General features: G+C 41.9%; 3 protein-coding genes across 3 annotated transcripts in view; 2 read left to right on the forward strand and 1 right to left on the reverse strand.

Annotated features, from left to right (window-relative positions):
* The window catches only part of LOC114510639 (vomeronasal type-1 receptor 4-like), a 95,116-nt gene that overhangs the window by 60,233 nt on the left and 14,663 nt on the right, over positions 1-20,220 (forward strand). The gene's annotated exons all lie outside the window — the stretch shown is intronic.
* On the reverse strand, positions 11,501-12,035 carry LOC114511140 (transmembrane protein 35A-like). Its single transcript, XM_028529809.1, is given in 2 exon segments — positions 11,501-11,989; positions 11,991-12,035. Coding segments are annotated over 2 exon segments (534 nt in total).
* Positions 18,325-19,935, forward strand: LOC114511148 (vomeronasal type-1 receptor 4-like). The gene has a single exon (XM_028529812.2). It carries the CDS (start codon positions 18,403-18,405, stop codon positions 19,333-19,335), a length of 933 nt encoding a protein of 310 aa, XP_028385613.1. The 5' UTR covers positions 18,325-18,402; the 3' UTR covers positions 19,336-19,935.

A 20,220-nucleotide genomic window follows, 5' to 3' on the forward strand; every position in this document is an offset into this window, starting at 1 on the left:
TTAAACAAGAAAAAAGGAAAAAGCAGTCCTTGTAATACATTGAAAAGAAAAGAGACGTTCACCATCTGCAAGGGGAGGGTTTTAGGATATAATCTGAGGCTGTACCAAAGTGCTAAGGAAACTCACCACCCAGCATAATATTTGTAACAGGAGACATTTCAGTATGATCATGATTGTCTATCAAAGGCCTCAGACTCTAAGAACCTGAAGAATGCAGATTCATGAGTCACACTCAACACATAGACCAGAACCTATGAGGCTGGAGTCTGTGGGTTCCATTTTCAACAAGGGTCAGATGCACATGTCATTTTGACCATGTTTATCCTTAATTCTGACTTAGTGTCTCCATCATCACTCTCACAGCATACATTGTAATGGGGTGGGTTCAGGGCAGACAGTCTCTAGCACAAAATCAGTCCTAAGTGCTCCACCATCCCAGCCACTTCTGGTCCTGTGAATTTTCAAATTCAGCATGGCAAGGTCAGACTGGGTGACTGAAACACTGATCCATCAAGGCCCGGGGTTGGGCATCTAGATTCACCTGAGTTCTGATGGCCACATGCTAAACTCATCTTTCTACGCTGGACATCCCCAGGAGGAGGCTGCCTACCATACCTAGGATTCATATGGTTCTGATGAGGTCCATCCTAGACCTTGAACAGTGCCCAGAAGTGAGTCCTGAAGACACACTGTTGTTTGAATCCTAGTCTTGGTGCTTTTGGGCCAGTTACTTAACTCACCTATGTGTCAGATGAATATTGTCTGTCCCAGTTTGGTTGGTGAGAAGCAGATGTAGTTAAAACAGTGCCTGTCAAACAAGGAATTAGGGATTATTATTGGCCCTAGTGCAGGAACAATCCCTCTCTCCTGGGATATTCTGGGTCATCTTCATTATCTTCATTTATCACTTGAGAAGTAAAGCCTGTGAGCTTGACTTTTACAGAGCCAGGCTCTGCTGCTACAACAAGTGTCTGTCCTGGGTCATGCAGACTGGTCTTAATCCCATGCCCCTTCTATCCCATTTCCAAGTGTCACCAGGACTTCAAGTCATCAATTGTTTTCCCTCCAGTGTCACTTGTGCCTCTAAGGTCGCGGCTCCACCCAATGCATTGTTTGTTCACAGGCTCCTCCAGAACCTAGCTCCCTGGGTGTTCTCAGCTGCAGTGAACACACTTCCGGAAAGATGGCCACTCCCACGAGGGCCCCACAGTCAAAGCCCTCAGGTTCCACCATCTTTCTGTTTCCCCAGAACCTAGAGAGAACACGAGCTGCTCCACATTGTCCTTGGGGAGGCTTTGGCCTCTGAAAACTTAGCACAAGGTTGTTGATGAAGGAAGAGACTGTCACGTGTCCCCAAAGCGATTTTGATTTCCGTTGGCTGTACTGGAAGTCCGAGGCGCTGTTGGCGGTGTGGTTCTGGGTCCGGGGAGGTGGGCGTGGTCACGTAATGTCCTAGAGTCACGCCCACGGCCTGAACTTCCGGGGTCCAGCTGTGCCGCTGGCGATAGCCCATGGGGGACTCTGGGGCCTGGGCACCGGGAGGGAAGTCGGTTTGGAAGACCACTGGGCCCGGAGTCCTGAGAGGCCCAGCAGCAGGTGGGTCAGCGCCTGCGCGGGTCTGTGCACTGGGGGCCCGTGAGGGGAGAAAAGGGCGATTCTGGGGACTTTGGGTTTGGCCACTGCGGAGTTTGGCTTGGTGATCCGCCTTGTGCATGAAGAGTGTGAAGACAGTAGTGACCCAGGTTCCAGCTGTGGGGATTTGCTGTGGGGAGGGTGATGCTGTGCGGCTCAGTATTTAAGAACCAGGGTGGTAGGTGTAAGTCAGTGAACGTGGTGTCTTGGCCAGAATTCAGGTTTACTGGGAGCCGGGATGGTGGTGGGGGGTGGTGGAGGGGGGAGTGAATAAAATGGGAGATTCTGGTTCAGATTTCATACTTAAGTTAGGGTCACATTTTTAAATTTTTTTGTTTGTGGGGAAGGTGAGTGTATGTGTGTAGAGACACACGAGGTTAGAGCTTTGCAGACCTAGGGAGCCTGGACAGTAAGTAGGTTGAAACTCAGATGCTGATACTGGGAACAGACTAGGAGATACCTACATCCAATTGATCTGTTGTTTCCTTTTCATTGAACTTATTGGGGTGACCCTGGTTAACAAAATTACACAAGTTTCACATGCACAATTCCACAGCATACCATATTCAGCTGATGTAAATCCAGTTTACCTCAAGTTAGTAATTAAAATCTCTGTCTTCTCATGTAAATACTCTAGTCACTATTTCTGTAACAAAGTAGTTAGGTATGATCTAGTATATGTCATAAAAAATGAACGTTGTTCATTTTGCCTCCTGGTTTATGCCACAAAGTTCTTGGATGTTTCCTTTCAGGTTCATTCCACACAAGTAAAAATGTCTCCATGACCCTGAGTTCTGCTTAGTGAAAACATTTTGTGTGTGTGTGTGTGTGTGTGTGTGTGTGTTGTGTTCTTAGTACTTTCTGTCCCTTATTCACATTGGGAATGATCTTATAGATACTATTTCATTTCATCACCTGATTTCTAGTTGCAAACCTTTCTGTAATAGAAAGTGATCACAGTTTTTCTTAGTAGTTGCAATAGCATCACAGACAATGGGTAAACTAGTGATGACTAGAGTCACATTCCATGTGTATATTCATTTGGATAGGCTTGACTTAAATATTTGTTGTATTTCTTTGCAGCACTCTGTGAGTCTCTGCTTCTCCAAGTTCTCTCATCCACCTCCAGGACTTCTCGTGTCTCTTTCCCACATGTCTCAGATATTTCTGGTTACACTTATTCCTAGGTAGTTTATACTTCTTTGCAGTTCTAAATAGTGCCTTAAAAGAAAAAAACCAGCTTCTTATTTTATTACCTAATCCAGCAATTGCATAGCTTTGATAGTACTGAAAGTGAACATTTCAGTGGGTTCCTTTACATTTTCTAGTTAAGCAGTCTTTTTTTCAAATTTCAAAATTTTTTATTTTGAAAGAATAAGAGAAGACACAGGGGTATGAATGAATGAGAACAATGACATTGAAGAAATACAATAAGTTTACACCACACACACACACACACACACACACACCCCTCTTACCATATTCCCCAGCCCTGGAAGATCAGTATTAAAACCATCAATGCACATCTAACAAGGAGAAACATCAGTATTGAATGAAGAAAGCAAATTTTCATACTGTTGGATCCAACTAACCCATATCAAATGTCCTTCCACCGGCTCAGTTCCACCCATTGGAATGATAAAGAAGTATAGAGGGGACAACCTTGGGGATAGCTTATGTCTGTGCTTATACCAGCAAAGTTCAGTGCTGATTCAATATGAGTAGTAAATCTGTTTGTAAGAGAAACAGTGGGTACAACTTTTAGGTCAATTTGCAGAACAGTTTGAGATTCACAGATTCTAACCACAACACTGGAGAAGCTGCCGAATCTTGGTTTGTTGCTGAGAGTAGTGGAAGGGAGGCAACTTTTGGGTTAACAAAAACAATTTTTAAGTGTTTACTGTTTCGGTTGCCAGCTGTGGGCAAAGGACCTTAGTAGGTTGGTGTTGGACAAAAGCAAGGTGAAAATTCATGACTTGAAGAATTAGATTATCTTTTGACTGCATACATTCCTTCTTTTAATTAAACTCAATGTAGAGTATTTAAAATTTAAACAACGTGCAAAAGTAGAGGCTAATTATTTTTACACTTAACTCACTGCCTGGAATTGAAGGAACTTTTTCTTTTTCTCTTTCTTTTTTTTCAAATTTTATTTTAATCATTGTTCAAGTACAGTTTTCTCCCTTTTACTCCTAATCCAGCCCACCCTCCCAACCCTCCACACTTCCCTCCCATTACCATCCTCCCCCTAGTTTGTGTCCATGTGTCCTTTAAATTTGTTCCCATGAACCCTTCCCATTGTCCCCTGAAATTCTCTCTTCTTTCCCCTGTGGTCACTGTCAGCCTGTCCTCTATTTCATTGTCTTTGGTTATATTTTGCTTGTTTCTTTGTCTTGTTGTTTAGGTTCCTGTTAAAGGTGAGATCATATGGTATTTGTCTTTCACTGCTTGGTTTGTTTCGCTTAGCATAATGTTTTCCAGCTCTATCCAAGCTGTTGCAAAGGGTAGGAGCTCCTTCTTTCTTTGTGCTGCATAGAATTCCATTGTGTAAATGTACTATAGGTTTTTGATCCATTCATTTACTGATGGGCATCTTGGTTGCTTCCGGCATGTAGCTATTGTAAATTGTGCTGCTATGAACATTGGGATGCATAGGTTCTTTTGAATTGGTGTTTTAGTATTCTTAGGATAGAGTCCCAGCAGTGGAATTGCTGGGTCAAAAGGCATATCCATTTTTAGTTTTTTGAGGAAATTCCATACTGCTTTCCATACTGGTTGTACCAGTGTGCAGTCCCACCAACAGTGCACTAGGGTTCCCTTTTCTCCACAACCTCTCCAACACTTGTGGTTTGTTGCTTTGTTTATGATGGCCATTCTGACTGGTGTGAAGTGGTATCTCATTGTGGTTTTAATTTGCATCTCTCTGATAGCTAGCGATATTGAACATCGTTTCATGTGTCTTTGGATTTTCTGTATGTCCTCCTTGGAGAAGTGCCTGTTCAAGTCCTTTGCCCATTTTTGAATTGGATTGCTTGTCTTCTTAGAGTGGAGTTATGTAAGTTCTTTATATATTTTGGAGATTAAAGCCTTGTCTGAGGTATCATTGGCAAATATGTTTTCCCATACAGTTGGTTCTCTTTTAATTTTGATACTGTTTTCTTTAGCTGTGCAGAAGCTTTTAAGTTTGATAAGGTCCCATTTGTTTATTCTTTCCTTTATGTCCCTTGCTCTATGGGACAAGTCAGTAAAAAAGTTTCTGTGTGAAATATCTGAGATTTTCCTACCTACGTTCTCTTCTAGGACTTTAATGGTGTCACAGTTTATATTTAAGTCTTTTATCCACCTTGAATTTATTTTTGCATATGGTGTAAGTTGGTCCTCGAGTTTCATATTTTTGCACGTGGCTGTCCAGTTCTCCCAACACTATTTCTTGAAGAGGCTATTTTTATTCCATTTTATGTTGCTGCTTCCTTTGTCAAATATTAATTGACTGTAGAGACTTGGGTTTATTTCTGGGTTCTCTGTTCTGTTCCATTGGTCTATGTGCCTGTTTTTATGCCAGTACCAGGCTGTTTTGATTACAGTGGCCTTGTAGTATAGTTTAGTGTCAGGTATTGTGATCCCTCCTCCTTCACTCTTCTTTCTCAAAATTGCAGCAGCTCTTCGGGTTTGCTTATGATTCCATATAAATTTTTGAAGTGTTTTTTCTATGTCTGTGAAATATGCCATTGGTACTTTAATGGGAATTGCATTGAATGTGTAAATTGCTTTGGGTAGCATGGACATTTTGATGATATTAATTCTTCCAATCCATGAACACGGTATATGTTTCCATTTGTTTGTGTCTTCCTTGATCTCTTTCCTGAGTGTTATGTAGTTTTCTAAATACAGGTCTTTTACCTCTTTGGTTAGGTTTATTCCTAGATATTTTATTTTTCTTTTTGCTATTTCAAATGGGATTTTTTTCCTTGATTTCTGCTTCTGCTGTTTCATTGTTGGTGTACAGAAATGCCTTTGATTTTTGGATATTGACTTTGTATCCCGCTGTTTTGCCAAGTTCATTTATTAGGTCAAGCAGTTTTTTGGTGGAGTCTGTAGGATTTTCTGTATACACTATCATGTCATCTGCAAACAGTGACAGTTTTGTTTCCTCCTTTCCGATTTGGATGCCTTTTATTTCTTTTTCTTGTCTGACTGCTGTGGCTAAACCTTCCAGTACTATATTGAATAGAAGTGGTGAAAGTGGACAGCCTCATCTTGTTCCTGATCTTAGTGGAAAAGATTTTAATTTTTGCCCATTGAGTATGATGTTGGCTGTAGGTCTGTCATATATGGCCTTTATTATGTTGAGGAATGCTCCCTCTATTCCCACTTTGCTGAGTGTTTTTATCATAAATGGGTGCTGTACCTTATGAAATGCTTTTTCTGCATCTATTGATATGATCATGTGGTTTTTGTCTTTGCTTTTGTTTATGTGATGTATTACATTTACTGATTTGAGAACATTGTACCATCCCTGCACCCCTGGAGTGAATCCCACTTGGTCATGGTGTATGATCTTTTTAATGTATTGTTGGATGCGGTTTGCCAGTATTTTGTTGAGGATTTTAGCGTCAATGTTCATCAGTGATATTGGCCTGAAGTTTTCTTTCTTTGTTGTGTCTTTATCTGGTTTTGTAATTAGAATGATGTTGGGCTGATAAAAAGAGTTTGGGAGTCTCCATCTTTTTGGATTTTTTGGAATAGTCTGTGAAGGATAGGGGTTAGCTCTTCTTAAATGCTTTGTAGAATTCTCCTGTGAAACCATTTGGTCCAGGGCTTTTGTGTGTTGGGAGTTTTTTGATAACTGCTTCAATTTCTTTTGTTCTTATTGGTCTGTTCAAGCTTTCTGCTTTTTCATTGAGTTTTGGAAGATTATATTTTTCTAGAAAGTTGTCCATTTCACCTAGGTTTTCAAGTTTCTTGGCATACAGTTCTTTGTAGTAATTTCTTACACTCCTTTGTATTTCTGTGGTATCTGTTGTAGTCTCTCCTCTTTCATTTCTGATTGTGTTTCTTTGGGTCTTCTCTCTGTTTTTCTTGATGAGTCTGCTTAAAGGCTTGTCGATTTTGTTTATCTTTTCAAAGAACCAGCTCTTGGATTCATTGATCCTTAGAATTGTGCTTTTAGTCTCTATGTCATTTAACTGTGGTCTGATCTTGGTTATTTCCTTCCTTCTGCTTGCTCTGGGCTGTCTTTGTTGTTCTTCCTCGAGTTCTTGTAGACGTAGGGCTAGGTTGTTTGTTTGGAACGTTTGTAACTTTTTTAGGCGGGCCTGTATTGCCATGAACTTCCCTCTCAGGACTGCCTTGGCTGTGTCCCATAAGTTTTGGGTGGTTGTGCATTTGTTTTCATTTGTTTCCAGAAACCTTTTGATTTCTTCTCTAATATCATCCTTGACCCATTCATTGTTTAATAGCATGCTGTTTAATCTCCATGATGTTGAGTGTTTTTTTTTCCCTTTGTGTTGGTTTCTAGCTTCAGTCCCTTGTGGTCCTAGAAAATGCTTGGTATGATTTCAATTGTTTTGAAATTGTTGAGGCTTGTTTTGTGTCCTGTCGTGTGGTCAGTCTTTGAAAATGTTCCGTGTACATTTGAAGAGAATGTGTATTTAGCTTCTTTTGGATGGAGGGCTCTGTATGTATCAGTAAAGTCCATTTCATCAAGGGTATTGTTCAGTGCCACAGTATCTTTGTTGATATTTTGTTTGGAAGATCTGTCCATTTTTGATAGTGGGGTGTTAAAATCCCTCACTATAATTGTGTTGCTGTCCATATCTTTCTTGAAGTCCTCTAAGATTTTCTTTATGTATTTGGGTGCTCCTATGTTGGGTGCATATATATTTACAATATTTATGTCTTCTTGGTGGATTCTTCCCTTGAGTATTATGGAGTGACCTTCTGGGTCTTTCTTTATGGACCTATTTTGGAAGTCTATTTTGTCTGATATGAGTATTGCTACCCTGGCTTTTTTTTTTCTTGTCCATTTGCTTGGAATATTTGTTTCCATCCCTTCACTTTTAGCCTGTGCAGGTCTTTTATCCTGAGGTGGGTCTCTTGTAGGCAGCATATATGTGGGTCATTTTTTCTTATCCATTCAGCTATTCTATGTCTTTTGATTGGAGCATTTAATCCATTTATGTTTAAGGTTATTATTGGTAGGTACTTATTCATTGTCTTTTATGTACGAGTGTTCCTCTCTCTCTCCCTCTCTCTCTCTCTCTCTCTCTCTCTCTGTTTTCCTCCCCTTCCTTAAAGCAGTCCCTTTAGAATCTCTTGCAGAGCTGATTTGGTGGAGGTGTATTCTTTTAGACTTCTTTTGTCTGGGAAGCTTCTTATTTGGCCTTCTATCTTGATTGAGAGCCTTGCTGGATAAAGTAGCCTTGGTTGCAGACCTCTGGTTCTCATTACTTGGAGTATTTCTTGCCATTCTCTTTTGGCTTGAAGTGTTTCCATTGAGAAGTCAGCTGTTTCCTTATTGGGGCTCCCTTGTATGTTACTTCCTGTTTCTCCCTTACTGCCTTTAAGATTGTCTCTTTGTTTTGAAATATTGCCATTTTAATTGTGATGTGTCTTGAGGTGGGCCTCTTTGGGTTCCTCTTGATTGGGACTCTCTGTGTTTCCTGGATTTGTGTGACTTTTTCTCTCATCAAATTAGGGAAGTTCTCCTTCATTACTTTTCCAACTAGGTTTTCGATCCCTTGCTCTTCTTCTTCTCCTTCTGGTATCCCTATTATATGGGTATTATTACGTTTCATATTGTTTTGCATTTCTCTTAATCCCTCTTCATTCTTTTTGAGTCTCTTTTCCTTTTCTTGCTCTTTCTGGGTGTTGTTTCCTACTTTGTCCTCTAGCTCGCTAACCCGATCTTCTGCTTCATCAATCCTGCTTTTCATTCCTTCTACTGTGTTCCTCAGTTCAGAAATGGCATTCTTCATTTCCTCTTGGCCTTTGGTGAGAGTTTCTATTTTATTTTTCATGTTTATATAGTTTGCAGTGAGATTGTGGTAGCTTCCCTCTAGTTTCTGATAGCTCATTGTCAGTTCATTGAACTTCCTGATAATCATTGTTTTGAACTCACAATCTGATAGTTGAGTTGCCTGTAATTCATTTAGCATTTTTTCCGAGGCTTCCTCCTTTCCCTTCAATTGGGGATTGTTTCTTTGTTTTCTCATTGTTCGTGGGTTTCTTCTTGTTAGCCTCTGTTTCTTAAATTGATCTGTTCTGGTTCCCTGTAATTATGGTGTGAACTTCTGTGGTAGGATACTTGTGAGATTCAGTGGTGCAGTCTCCTTCATGTATCCTGGTGTTCACAACTTCCCCCTACTCTTTTTTTGTGATCAGTTGGAGGAGTAAGGCAAAATGGTTTAAGACAGCAAGACAGTATACTATGATATTTACATTAGCAGCCAGTAGAGAAGAGATGGGTTATCCTTTGGCTCCTTATAGTGTTAACCATGATCCTCCACCCCACTATCCACATTTTAGAAAGGAGGGAAAGAAGGTAAGACTCATATTGGGGATGAAAGGATTGTTAGTTGGATCTACAAAGCTGTGAGGCTGTGGGAGGTTAGATTCTAAGGTAGGGTTGGAATAAAGATTAGTAGATAGGAGTGGTGTGTAAAAGAATAGAGACAACCCCCACAATAGTATAGTTCAGGAAATTGCAAAGTGGGCTGAGATCAGGTAGGGGTGTTGGGTAGTATTTACAATTGTGTGAACTAGGTCTTATTTACAGTAATAGTAAAGCAACAGTCTTGTGGCAGAATCTATGAGATCTAGATAACAAGAATAAGGAGTATAGAACCTTGAGAGGTGTATTAATGGAACACAAATGAAGGATAGTAAATTATCAACACACTGTGACTGAGATACCAGGGGGATCCTATCAAGTGACAGTATAACCAGCCAAGCAAAGAAGATTATACAGAAAGAAAAAGAATACTAAAATACTATTAAAATAAAAAATGTCAGAAAAGTGAGAAAAAGATAATACAAATTTGCTGTAACTTGCAAGATCAAAAAAAAAAAAGGAAAAGCAAAGCAGAAGATGGAGTGCAGGAGAGATAAATTTGGAGTGGAAGGAATAATACTAGGATGAATGGAAGAAACATAAGGGATTGAGAGATATAAAAATAGTAAGAATTGAAAAATGAAAAGTCACTTAAAACACAAGATAAAATCAATCAATCAACCAACAACAGCCAAGAAAACCCAACCCAAACCAACCCAAACCAAACCAAACCAAAAAACCTCCTGTTGGTTTCTAACTGGCCAGACCAGTTTTTCTGATCTTGCTGGCTTCAATTGGCTGAGGAACGTTTGAAATGCTTATCACTCTTCCCAGCCAAATCTCACTAAGTCTCTCAGGTACTATTCCCAGGGCCAATCTGACTTTCCCCTTCAGGACCCTGGGCGCTCCAGAGCACGCTTGCTCTCCGGAGCTCACTGCCGAGTTTTGCCAGGCTCCAGGTTCCACGCAGGGTACCAGCTCTATGATCTCAGGAAGCACCCACGACAATTTGGGATTCACTGTGCCATGTGTGGGGATCGTAAAAGGGCATGCCCATCCACCAAAGTTTTGAGTTTTGGGCTCTAGGTATGCACTAAGTGCTGTGTCCCTTCTGGGTTCACAGCGCGGAGAGTCAGGATTCCTGGTGGGGCGTGCGCTTCCACAGTTCAGCACCACAGGCTCCAGAAACCTGAGAACGCCTGCGCCCTTTCCTGGATCGGGGCTGCGATGTCTGGGTTTTCCACCGATCCTCACTCCCTCCGGGCTCGGGAGTGAGGATCGGGAGTGTGGGCTCTCTTCCAGGACGCCCCTGGTCGTGCCAGCTGGAGGCACTCACTTCTCCCAGAGCTCTGGGTGGGTGTCCACCGTCCCTGGGTGATTTTTTTCCCCAGTCCAACTGACCTCTCTGTGCCTTCAAGCAACAAGGTCTCCCCTGGTGTTGCTCAACCCCCGTATTCCGGGGAGGGAGCAGTGACTCCCCTCTCCCGGGAGCCCTGAGGCAGACCCGAGAGCACCGGGCCTGGGGACTGCAACCCCCCCTGGTCCCCACGCTGTGCCCTGGGTCCCTTTTGTCCTGAAGCAGTCTCCTTACCGTCTGGTTTTTCAGTGATCACAATAATTTTTGATGTCCTGTTTTCAAAAATGTTTTGGTAACCTAGGCCACTTGCTCTGTTCCTCCACCGATACTCGAGTTTCCATCCTCTTCATAGAAGCCAAGAATCACACTGCCTAGAGTAAAGCCGCCATCTTTCCCCACCCGAACTTTTTCGTAATGTGGTGGGTTCAAGTTTTCAGCTTAATCTGTCAAGGGATTCCCCCATACCACGGGAATTCACCTGCTTTTTTAGGTCAAAAGTGGGATTCTCTTCATGGGAGGTTTATTTCATTGCCTTCACTAGACTCAGCCTATAAAGGGAAGGATACCTATGCAGGATTAGTTCAAGGTCAGAGCCTCCCCCCCCCCACTTGTGCATGCATACACACGCAGTAAGTACATTTTCAGACACATACAGTCCTAAAGCCACATGCTTCCTGGAGTCCATCTCATAAAAAGGCTTCAGTAGTTAGCCATATACATATACATGTGACAAGATGTGAGAATTGCTGCAGAGTGAGTAAAGGTGGTGCACACATGTCTATGTGCAGAGGTCATTTTAGGGTGTAGGTGTACACAAGCCAACAGGGACATTACCTTGTAGATTATATTTTTCCCTTTCTCTCAAGATAAATAGATCACATAGACAACACACGCTGACATCTTCCTGGGTGTGATGGAGGCTACTGCATGGAAGGTCCACTTTTTGTAGTTCCACTTTGCTATGACAACTTCCTTTTGCCCTGAGGGGCCTTGTCATATAAGAAGGGCTGTTCCTCAGCTTCCCACACATCTCCCCCAACATTTCCCTCATTTGCAAGGGGCGAGGGCTTGTTCTCAGAAGAGTGGTCTTCCAGCCTGCAGGCAGTCCGCATGCGGCAGGGCAGGATTCCAAACACCAGGGGGTGGTCATAGCATTTGAGAGGATCACCAAGTAGCTGGTGGAAGAACAGCACACTCAACACCAGCAGAAGCAGGAAGACGTTGGCCATGTCTGTGGGACATCCAGGCACAAGGTTCATGACAATGCCACAGGCCACCTCAAGAGCAGCAGTGCTTTTACCAAGGGGAATGGCATTGATCCCCATTTTCAGCAGAGGAAGGGCTCGCACATAGTTCTTGTTAGCGTGCTTCATCTCCTTGTAGGCATCCTTGCTGAGGCTGGGAGTCAACTTGATAGTCCCCATAAAAGCAAAAAAGAGTCCCAGGGCCAGCCACTAAGAGGATCATGACAAGTACAATTCTTGGGGATGCCATGAAGTCACCAAGGCAGGTCCTAACTAGTCCTCTGCTTTGTGCACCCTGTGTGTCTGTCTTGAGCAATCTTATAATCTGCACAAAGTTTGGCTGAAGAACAAGTGGCTTGAACAAACCTTTTTTTGTGTGGCAGCATAATCCCATAATCAGAAGACTACATCTATATTAAAATAAAATGTTATATGTTAGAAATTGCACAGTGAAGAAAGGTGTTTTCATCATGTTAGACTTGGGACTTAAAAATCATTGTGGCACTGAAGTGTTTTAGTACATAAGGAGGTCTTTGAAAGGGATGAATTCACACCACCTTGCACTTCTGAACAGTGGACACTAGTAAACAGCCTCTCTTGTCAGGCCCTCTGTGTCTGATCGTATGCACAGTACCCCAAAAGAAAAGGGAGAGACCAGACGCCTCTGGCCAAGATGGAGGCATAGGTGGATACACTTGATGTCCTTGCACAAACACAGGAAGGACAATGAGAAATTTAAAACCAAGAAATAACCAGAACTGCTAGAAAGTTGAACTGTATGGAAGTCCCACAAACAAGGGGTTAAAGAAGAAACATTCATCCACTAGGAGGGGCAGAGAGGACTCCTGGCAAGGTGGCAGCTCTTTGAGCAGGCAGTCCCACTTCTGTGTTCAGATAAACTGGAGGAAACAACTGGGGAGTGAGACAGAACGTGCAACGCAGGGTTCTGTTGAGGGGAAGTAAAGCCTCCAAACCTCTGACAGAAAAACCTGTGCGGGTTGAAGTGGTGGGAGAAATTCCCAGCCTCAGAGGAGAGTTGGTTGGAGAGACCCATGGGGTCCTTGAATGTACACAAAACTGCGCACCTGGCAATCAGCACCAGATGGGCCAAGTTTGCTTGTGGATAGTGGAGGAAGTGACTGAAAGCTGGGTGACAGCTGAGCAAGAGGCATGGTTTTCTCTTGGACCTGTCCCCCACATACAGCACCACAATGAAGCCTGAGTTGCATTCCCTGGTGAATACCTAAGGCTCTGCCCCATAGTATGTAATAGGCATGTCCAGGCAAACAAATATGGCATAAATGGAAGAACAGATCAAAATCCAAAAAAATACAACTAAGCAATGAAGAGATAGCCCCCTATGAGATGCAGAGTTGGAAACACTGGCAATGAGGAAATGAAGCAGGTAATTAAAGAGATATCTGCATCCCTTGCCCATTGCCCCATTATTTACATTAGCCATATATGGAAACGACATAAGTATCCATCCTGGATTAATGGCTAAGGAAGATGTGAGATACATTATGGATTATATTCACTTATGAGAAAGAAGGAAATTCTGTGACTTGGGACATCATAGATGGACCTTGAGGTCATTGTGTGAAATGAGATAAGTCAGAGAGAGACAGGTCCTGTCCACTGTCATTTATATGTGGAATCTGAAAGAAGCAACTCATAATAACAGCAAGTAAAGTGCTGTTTACCAGGAGCAAGGCCCTCGCAGAAGAGGAGAGAGGTGGTTCCAGGGCCTGAGCTTGCACCTTGTAGACAATTACGTCCTGGGGATCTAATGCACACTATGGTGAATATTGACTACACCATTGTGTCATCAGCATGAAACTTGCTAAGAGTCTGCATTCTAATTATTCTGAGCACAACAAAGATGACACTGTTGTAACAGAGGTGTTATCACTACAGTGGTAATCCTATCACAACATATAGATGTGTCAAATCAACATCTTGTACACCTCCAATTGGTGCCTAATATATTTTTATTAAAACTTTGACCATGGCTGAGTATTGCGATTTGATCATAAATGAGAAAAAGTATTAATGAGGGATCTGTATTGTGGCCTCCAGTATGCCCTCTGCCACCTCCATCACCCCAGACCCATCCATCCTCTCCCTCTCCCTCTAGTCCCCCTGCTATATCCTCATCTGTTTACCCTGTGGCCTTCAGACACCCACCAGAATTCCACCCGCTCCTTGACCTCCATCCAACCCCTTCAGACGTCATATTACACCCTTCATCTCCCCTCTTTGACCTTTTTGACATCCAACCTTCCATGACCATTATTCTAAGGACCTCAGCCTAAACTTCTTCAGCTTTCATCTCTTGTTGGCATCATCATTACCCCCGGGAATACAAACCACACTTTGCACATACTACACCCAGTTGTATAATTTCATGCCCTCGCTCCTAGGCTTATTCATGCCCATTGTCCCCTTCAGCCCTCATTGTTTTCTCCCCATTTTGCCTTCTTTGCCATGCTCATTAGCATTCCAAGTTCCACCTCCTTTTCCAACGTGCTGTCTGACTTGGACCACTATCTTCTATCAAGATCTGCCTACCCATCTGAATTCCCTCTTTCCACACCATGTTCTTTTCATGCAGCAATTATATTTTCCGTGTAATCATTATTGTATTTTTACCACTGCCATTTAGTCTCCTAAAACTCGACTGCCCTTGGCATCACCACACAGTTGTCCATGGCCATGAGTCCTTTTTCCTTTATGCTTAATCCCTCCACCCACTAGTACCCCCACTAGCTGTCATCTGCTCTACATCTATGAGTATGTCTCTGTTTTGCTTGTTCAGTTTGTTCATTCAAACACCATATGATTTTTACTCATATGTGGAATCTAATCCACATCATGTTTTTTAAACCCACCATACAATTGACCTTTTCTCACTGTAGCCCATTCATTTTCCATCCCCATTAGAACTTTAGTTTCCATGATTCTCTGCACCATGATCTCCCCTGATCCCAGTATCTTTCCTGCCTTAACTCCCTGTACACTCTGCCCACTTGCATTGACACCCCCAACATTGCACTTTAATACTGAACCAGCATTAAAAACCTTTTGCCTTTTGTCTCTCTGCCCTTCCTTTCCCTGCATTCTCTGTCACCAGTTGCCCCCATGTCTCTTCACCACAGTCTTATCCTTATGCCCCCTTTTCCTTGTGGCCTATTCTTACTGCATCCCATAAAACACCCACACACTGTAACTGTCTTCCAAACTCTCAGGTTCCCAGCATATGTCATGACATAAAGGTGGCAATGCTCACAGCCTATGTCAAGTGTTGTGCCTTATATAAATATTAAGTGCTGTGATTATTGCAGGGTTAAAAGGACTATAAAGAGTAAGAAGGCCCTGGGTGGTGTAGCTCAGTGGGTTGAGCCTGGGTCTGTGAACCACAGGGTCACCAGTTGGAATCCCAGTCAGAGCACATGCCTGGGCTCAACCCACTGAGCTGCAGTGGGTTGCAGACTAAGTCCCCAGTTTGGGGTACATGAGGGGCAACCACAGATTGATGTTTCTCTCCCTGTCTTTCCCCTTTCCTTTCTGTCTTTCTAGAAACAAACAAATAAAATCTTAAAAAAGAAAAAAGAGTAAGAAATATTCCCATTCGTGTTCAGGCATCCAGAATTCTGGAGATAGAAAAATTCTTCTGGAGCAGATCATATTATTGAAATACACACATGCATGATGACCCTGATTATGCAAGAGAGTGCATGTGGTTTCAGGCGAGTGTGCATATTAGTATTTATGTGAGTGTGAATTTTCATGTACTCAGTGTGTGCATTGTCTGTGACTGTGCAGTTCAAATTGTGTAGTCTGTGATTTCTGAGTACCTGAGTGTGCATGCATGCACTTTCATCTATATGTAAATGAGAGTGTGTGTGGGGGGTGAGTTGTCCACCATTATTGCTCTAACAAGTGAGTTGATAATGGTGGTAACTGTGTAGTGAGTGTGGATCAAAGTGTTTCCTTGTGTGTAGGAAAACCTCAAAAATTAACTTCAAGTTGTATATGTTTTTCCCTTTGCCTATCAAAAATCTATTTCTTGGCTGGAATGGGAGAAGGGGGGAGAAAACTGTACTTGAACAATGATTAAAAAAAATTTCTTCTCAATTTAAAAGCAGTTGCAGTTTAATGCTGAAAATTTTACAAAAACCTTTAGAGGACTCTGTTGACCATTTATTGGTCTTGAATTCAGTGGGTGGCACTGGCCTCTCGAATAGTTACAAGAATAGAAGAATCTGCTGTTAATTTCTGTGATTGTGGTGCTGTATAGGAGAAGAATTTGTTTGGAACCTTCTGTCTTTCTTCTATGGAAATCTTCTGTGTCTGCTCTGTTCCCTATTGGGGGTCAATATGGATGTTGTATATTTTTCTTAAAGTTTCCATATGAGATGACATGGACTTGAACCAATGACTGCAGTGTTATCTAATGTACATGCTTTTCCTGTTACTTGTCTCTCTTTTTAAATCTAAGATATTTGACTCAGTTTATTTTTTTGCTCCATATGCAGATGATGGTGCAGCACATTTGTATGAGGATTAGAAAAGAACTCACTTTGGGTAGAACTTCCCAATGAAGCACAATGTCCAGGGAGACAAGCAGACTTGCCCTTGTCTCTCAGGGGTCTGGCATCAGCACTCCCAGGGAGACCCTGTCTCCTGCAGAGATCATGGAAAGAAAAAGCCTGTCACAAACACTCCCAGAGTCTCCTAAGAGACACTGGTGAAAACTTGGAGTTGTTCTTGGTAATTCCAAGTGGGAAGAAAGTTTTGAGCAATACTCTCAGCTCCCAAGCCTGTCAGGGCCAGTGCTGCTACCAGTGAAGTGATAATTGCCATTCACAGGGGAGGTGAGGTCACCAAATCACAACCCATATCTCAGGGTCTGGCTGCCTCCCTGTTACATGTACCGAGAGTGCTGACTTCACAATGAGTCCAGAGTCCAGGCTGCAGGGAGACATCAGTGAGTTTTCCCTTTATCAATCTGAGAGGTAGAGACTGTAAGGGAAGGAGTTGTATTAGGAATCCGGGTAAGTGAACATTCTGCTTAAAGGGATCTTGGGTGAATGAACCTGGTCCAGCACCAAAGCCAGAGGGTATGGGGAAGAATTTGTGGGACTTGAGCTAAGCTGATAAAGAGACGGGGCCTAGAGCTGCTCTGCTCCAATCCTGGTGGCTCCTGAGGTGATGTAGTGTGATCCTCACTCTCAGTGCTGGTTATTTAATCCAGCGATAACGAACCCTGATTTTTAAGTGTTTAAGGGCTGGAGTTTTGGAGTCAATCTCTGTTTAGCCAACTTTACAAAATCACAGACATTTTCAGTTTTCTAGAGGTCCCCCCTTCATACCTCCATGCCTTCAAATTTAGAGGAATTATTGATAATTCAGTAATTATTGAATTATTTCTGACCATGTGCAGAACGTGTGTCTGTGCGCATTATCTGTATAGAAATGTTTTCTCTAACTCTGGGTGTATTGTTTGTTAAACAGATTTAATAATTGTGTCTATTTTGATTATGAAGAAACATTTTCCACATAATGTCTACAAAGCAGCATTTAAGAAATATGTTACTTTGAAAGTTTCAGACAGTATTTTCAGACTCCATTGTACCTTCTGATATTTTTGCTGTCCTCAACTGTTTGAATACCAATGCAACACATGTATGTGTTTTAGAAAATACACGGGTGTTTGACCTAAATGTTCCATTTTGCATATGTCTTTTGTATTGTAATATTTTTACTCAACTGTAGCCTTAGTGCTAAATATTTTACTTCTCTAGGTCTAAATACATCATTATGCATATGGTCTGAAATTAGTAATAATTTTGCTTGTGTCACACACTGTTTATCAGGCATCCATGTCTCCTGTCCAGTAGTTCCCATGACTCATGCACTTGTCGCCTTCTGTTCCTGGAAGGAAGTGAATGAGCTTTTCTGTTGCCCTCCTAATATTGCACCATTCCTACGTTCACACCCAACTTGTCAGGGGCTGGTACCTGCAGTTTATTCTGCACTCAGTGCATCTACGTTCTATGAAGATCTGTAAAGCTTTATTCAAAGCACATATTTGGACAAGCAAGTGGACACTTTTCATTAATCTAAAAATGGAAACTTAAAAAAGCAATTCATTTATTTGAATAACATTACTTATTCAAATAACAGCCAACTAGCATGTTGTTATACTATGGATTAAATGCACTGTTGTCATTACAAGCACAGCCACCTTCAAATCACCACTCTACCCCTAACCAGTGAGAGAATTTAGATGCAAGTTTTTACTGATGTGGTCCTCATTTATTTTAAAAATATGCAACAGTGTCTGCCTCACAAATCTGTGAGGGATAGAGAAGATTTTGAATGTGTGGACTTCATAGCAGTGATTGGTATTTTCAATGTGTTCTTTAGTGCTTACAGATTCAACTTTGGGAGCCACTAAATGGCAGAAAATCTTTGTCAGTATGTAACAGACTGCATGGTAAGTGCAGAATGTTAGGGTTAGCTGATGTTATGCATGTGGCTTACATCTCATTTTCTTATGCAGGGTTCTCCCTAGCTCAGAGAACAAAACTAAGTCACTGAGAAGTGACAGGATGGCCACCAGGGATTTGGTAGCTGGAATGATGATTTTAACACAGACTACAGTTGGAGTCTTGGGGAATTTCTCTCTGCTTTACCATTATGGTTTCCTTTATTTCACTGGTTACAGGCTGAGGCCCACAGATTTGATTATCAACAACCTGATTGTTGCCAATTTCTTAGTTCTGTTCTCTAATGGAATCGTCTTTACATTGACATATTTTATGTTGTATAACCGTCTCAGTGATTTTGGATGCAAATTTTTTCACTATTTTTGTGCAGTGGCCAGGGGTGTGTCTATTGGCACCACCTGCCTCTTGAGCATCTTTCAGGCCATCACCATCAGCCCCATGAACTCCAGGTGGGCAGAGTTTAAACATAAGGCTCCAAAGTATAGTGTCCCCGCAATTTTTCTGTATTGGATCCTGCAAATGTTGGTAAATGTTACTTATTTAATGTTTATGTCTAGCAATTTAAGCAACAAAAACATCACACACAGAAAAGGTTTTGGACACTGTTCTGCTGTTCGTCATGACAAACTCTCAGATTCATTGTATGCAGCATTGACAGTGTCTTCTGATGTTGTATGTTCCATGCTCATGCTCTGGGCCAACAGCTTCATGGTCGTCATTCTGTACAGACACAAGCAGAGGGTCCGACACATTCCCCGGGCCCACATCACCTCCCAGTCATCCCCTGGGTCCAGAGCTACCAAAACCATCATTCTCCTAGTGAGCACCTTTATCTTTTTTAACATTCTCACCTGCATCTTTCATATTATTTTAGCTACTTTTAATAATCCCAGCAGGATTATTTGCATTTTCAATTCAGTGGTTTCTCTGTGTTTCCCAGCTGTCAGTCCCTTCCTGCTCATGAGCCATGTCTCCAGACTCAGGTTTGCCTGGATAAGGAATACAAAATCCATTATACTTATGAGAAATATGTAAATTATAGGAATGTGCACAGTGTTCATTTAGTAACTCCCTCATCCTTTTCAGAGTTTTGAGTACCTTTATGAGTGTCTTACCAGGGAACAGCACAAGGGACATGGTGACCATCTTCACTGGGAACAATAATTCCTACAAATGTAATTACGTAGAATATTCTTGTAACATAAATACTTATGTGGTTGAAGTGTGTCTAGTGCTTGCCATGGAGGAGTTCAGAATTTATAATAAACACCAGGTCCTAAAGTAATCTGGACTCCTGAAGTGTAAACTTTAGTTCATCCCAGTACATTTCTAGAAATGAGCAAGAAATGGAATTGTAATGAAAGGTACATAAATGGAAATGTGCCTGTCACAGGTCACTCCTGAAGATGAAGCCATTGGTGCTGGAGGAAACTGAAGTCCATGAGGATAGTTTGTGGGAGCCAGTTATGATCTTGCATATGATACCCCTGGAGAGGGGGTGGTCGTTTATCAGAAATATGATAATAGAAGTGATGAGCTTGTTAATAATTTGTGGCACAAAGGCTAGACTAACCAGAGTAGAGCAAAGAACATAACAATTACATTTTAGCTGATTTTAACAACATGAGGTGAATGTGACAATGATTAAAGATGTGAATTGCATGGAGTCAGTATCTATAGAAGGCAGATGTTTTTCTTTTTGTGAAGATGATCTGGGCATATTGGTCAGAAGGTTGGTCTGCAGGTGCATACTCCTGTCTCTAAAGTGATGACACTGCTTCATGGTGAGGACTTTTAGTAAATGTTGGAGCAGCGCAATGAGAGGCATTTAAAAGGAAATCAGGAATCCATGTGTATGTGGAGTTTCTGAATTGATTGTGAAGGAGCCAAGTGGATATTTCTCAGTTTCCTGAGAGATTT

This window comes from Phyllostomus discolor, chromosome 12 (assembly GCF_004126475.2).
Source record: "Phyllostomus discolor isolate MPI-MPIP mPhyDis1 chromosome 12, mPhyDis1.pri.v3, whole genome shotgun sequence".
NCBI classification, from domain to species: Eukaryota; Metazoa; Chordata; class Mammalia; order Chiroptera; family Phyllostomidae; genus Phyllostomus; species Phyllostomus discolor.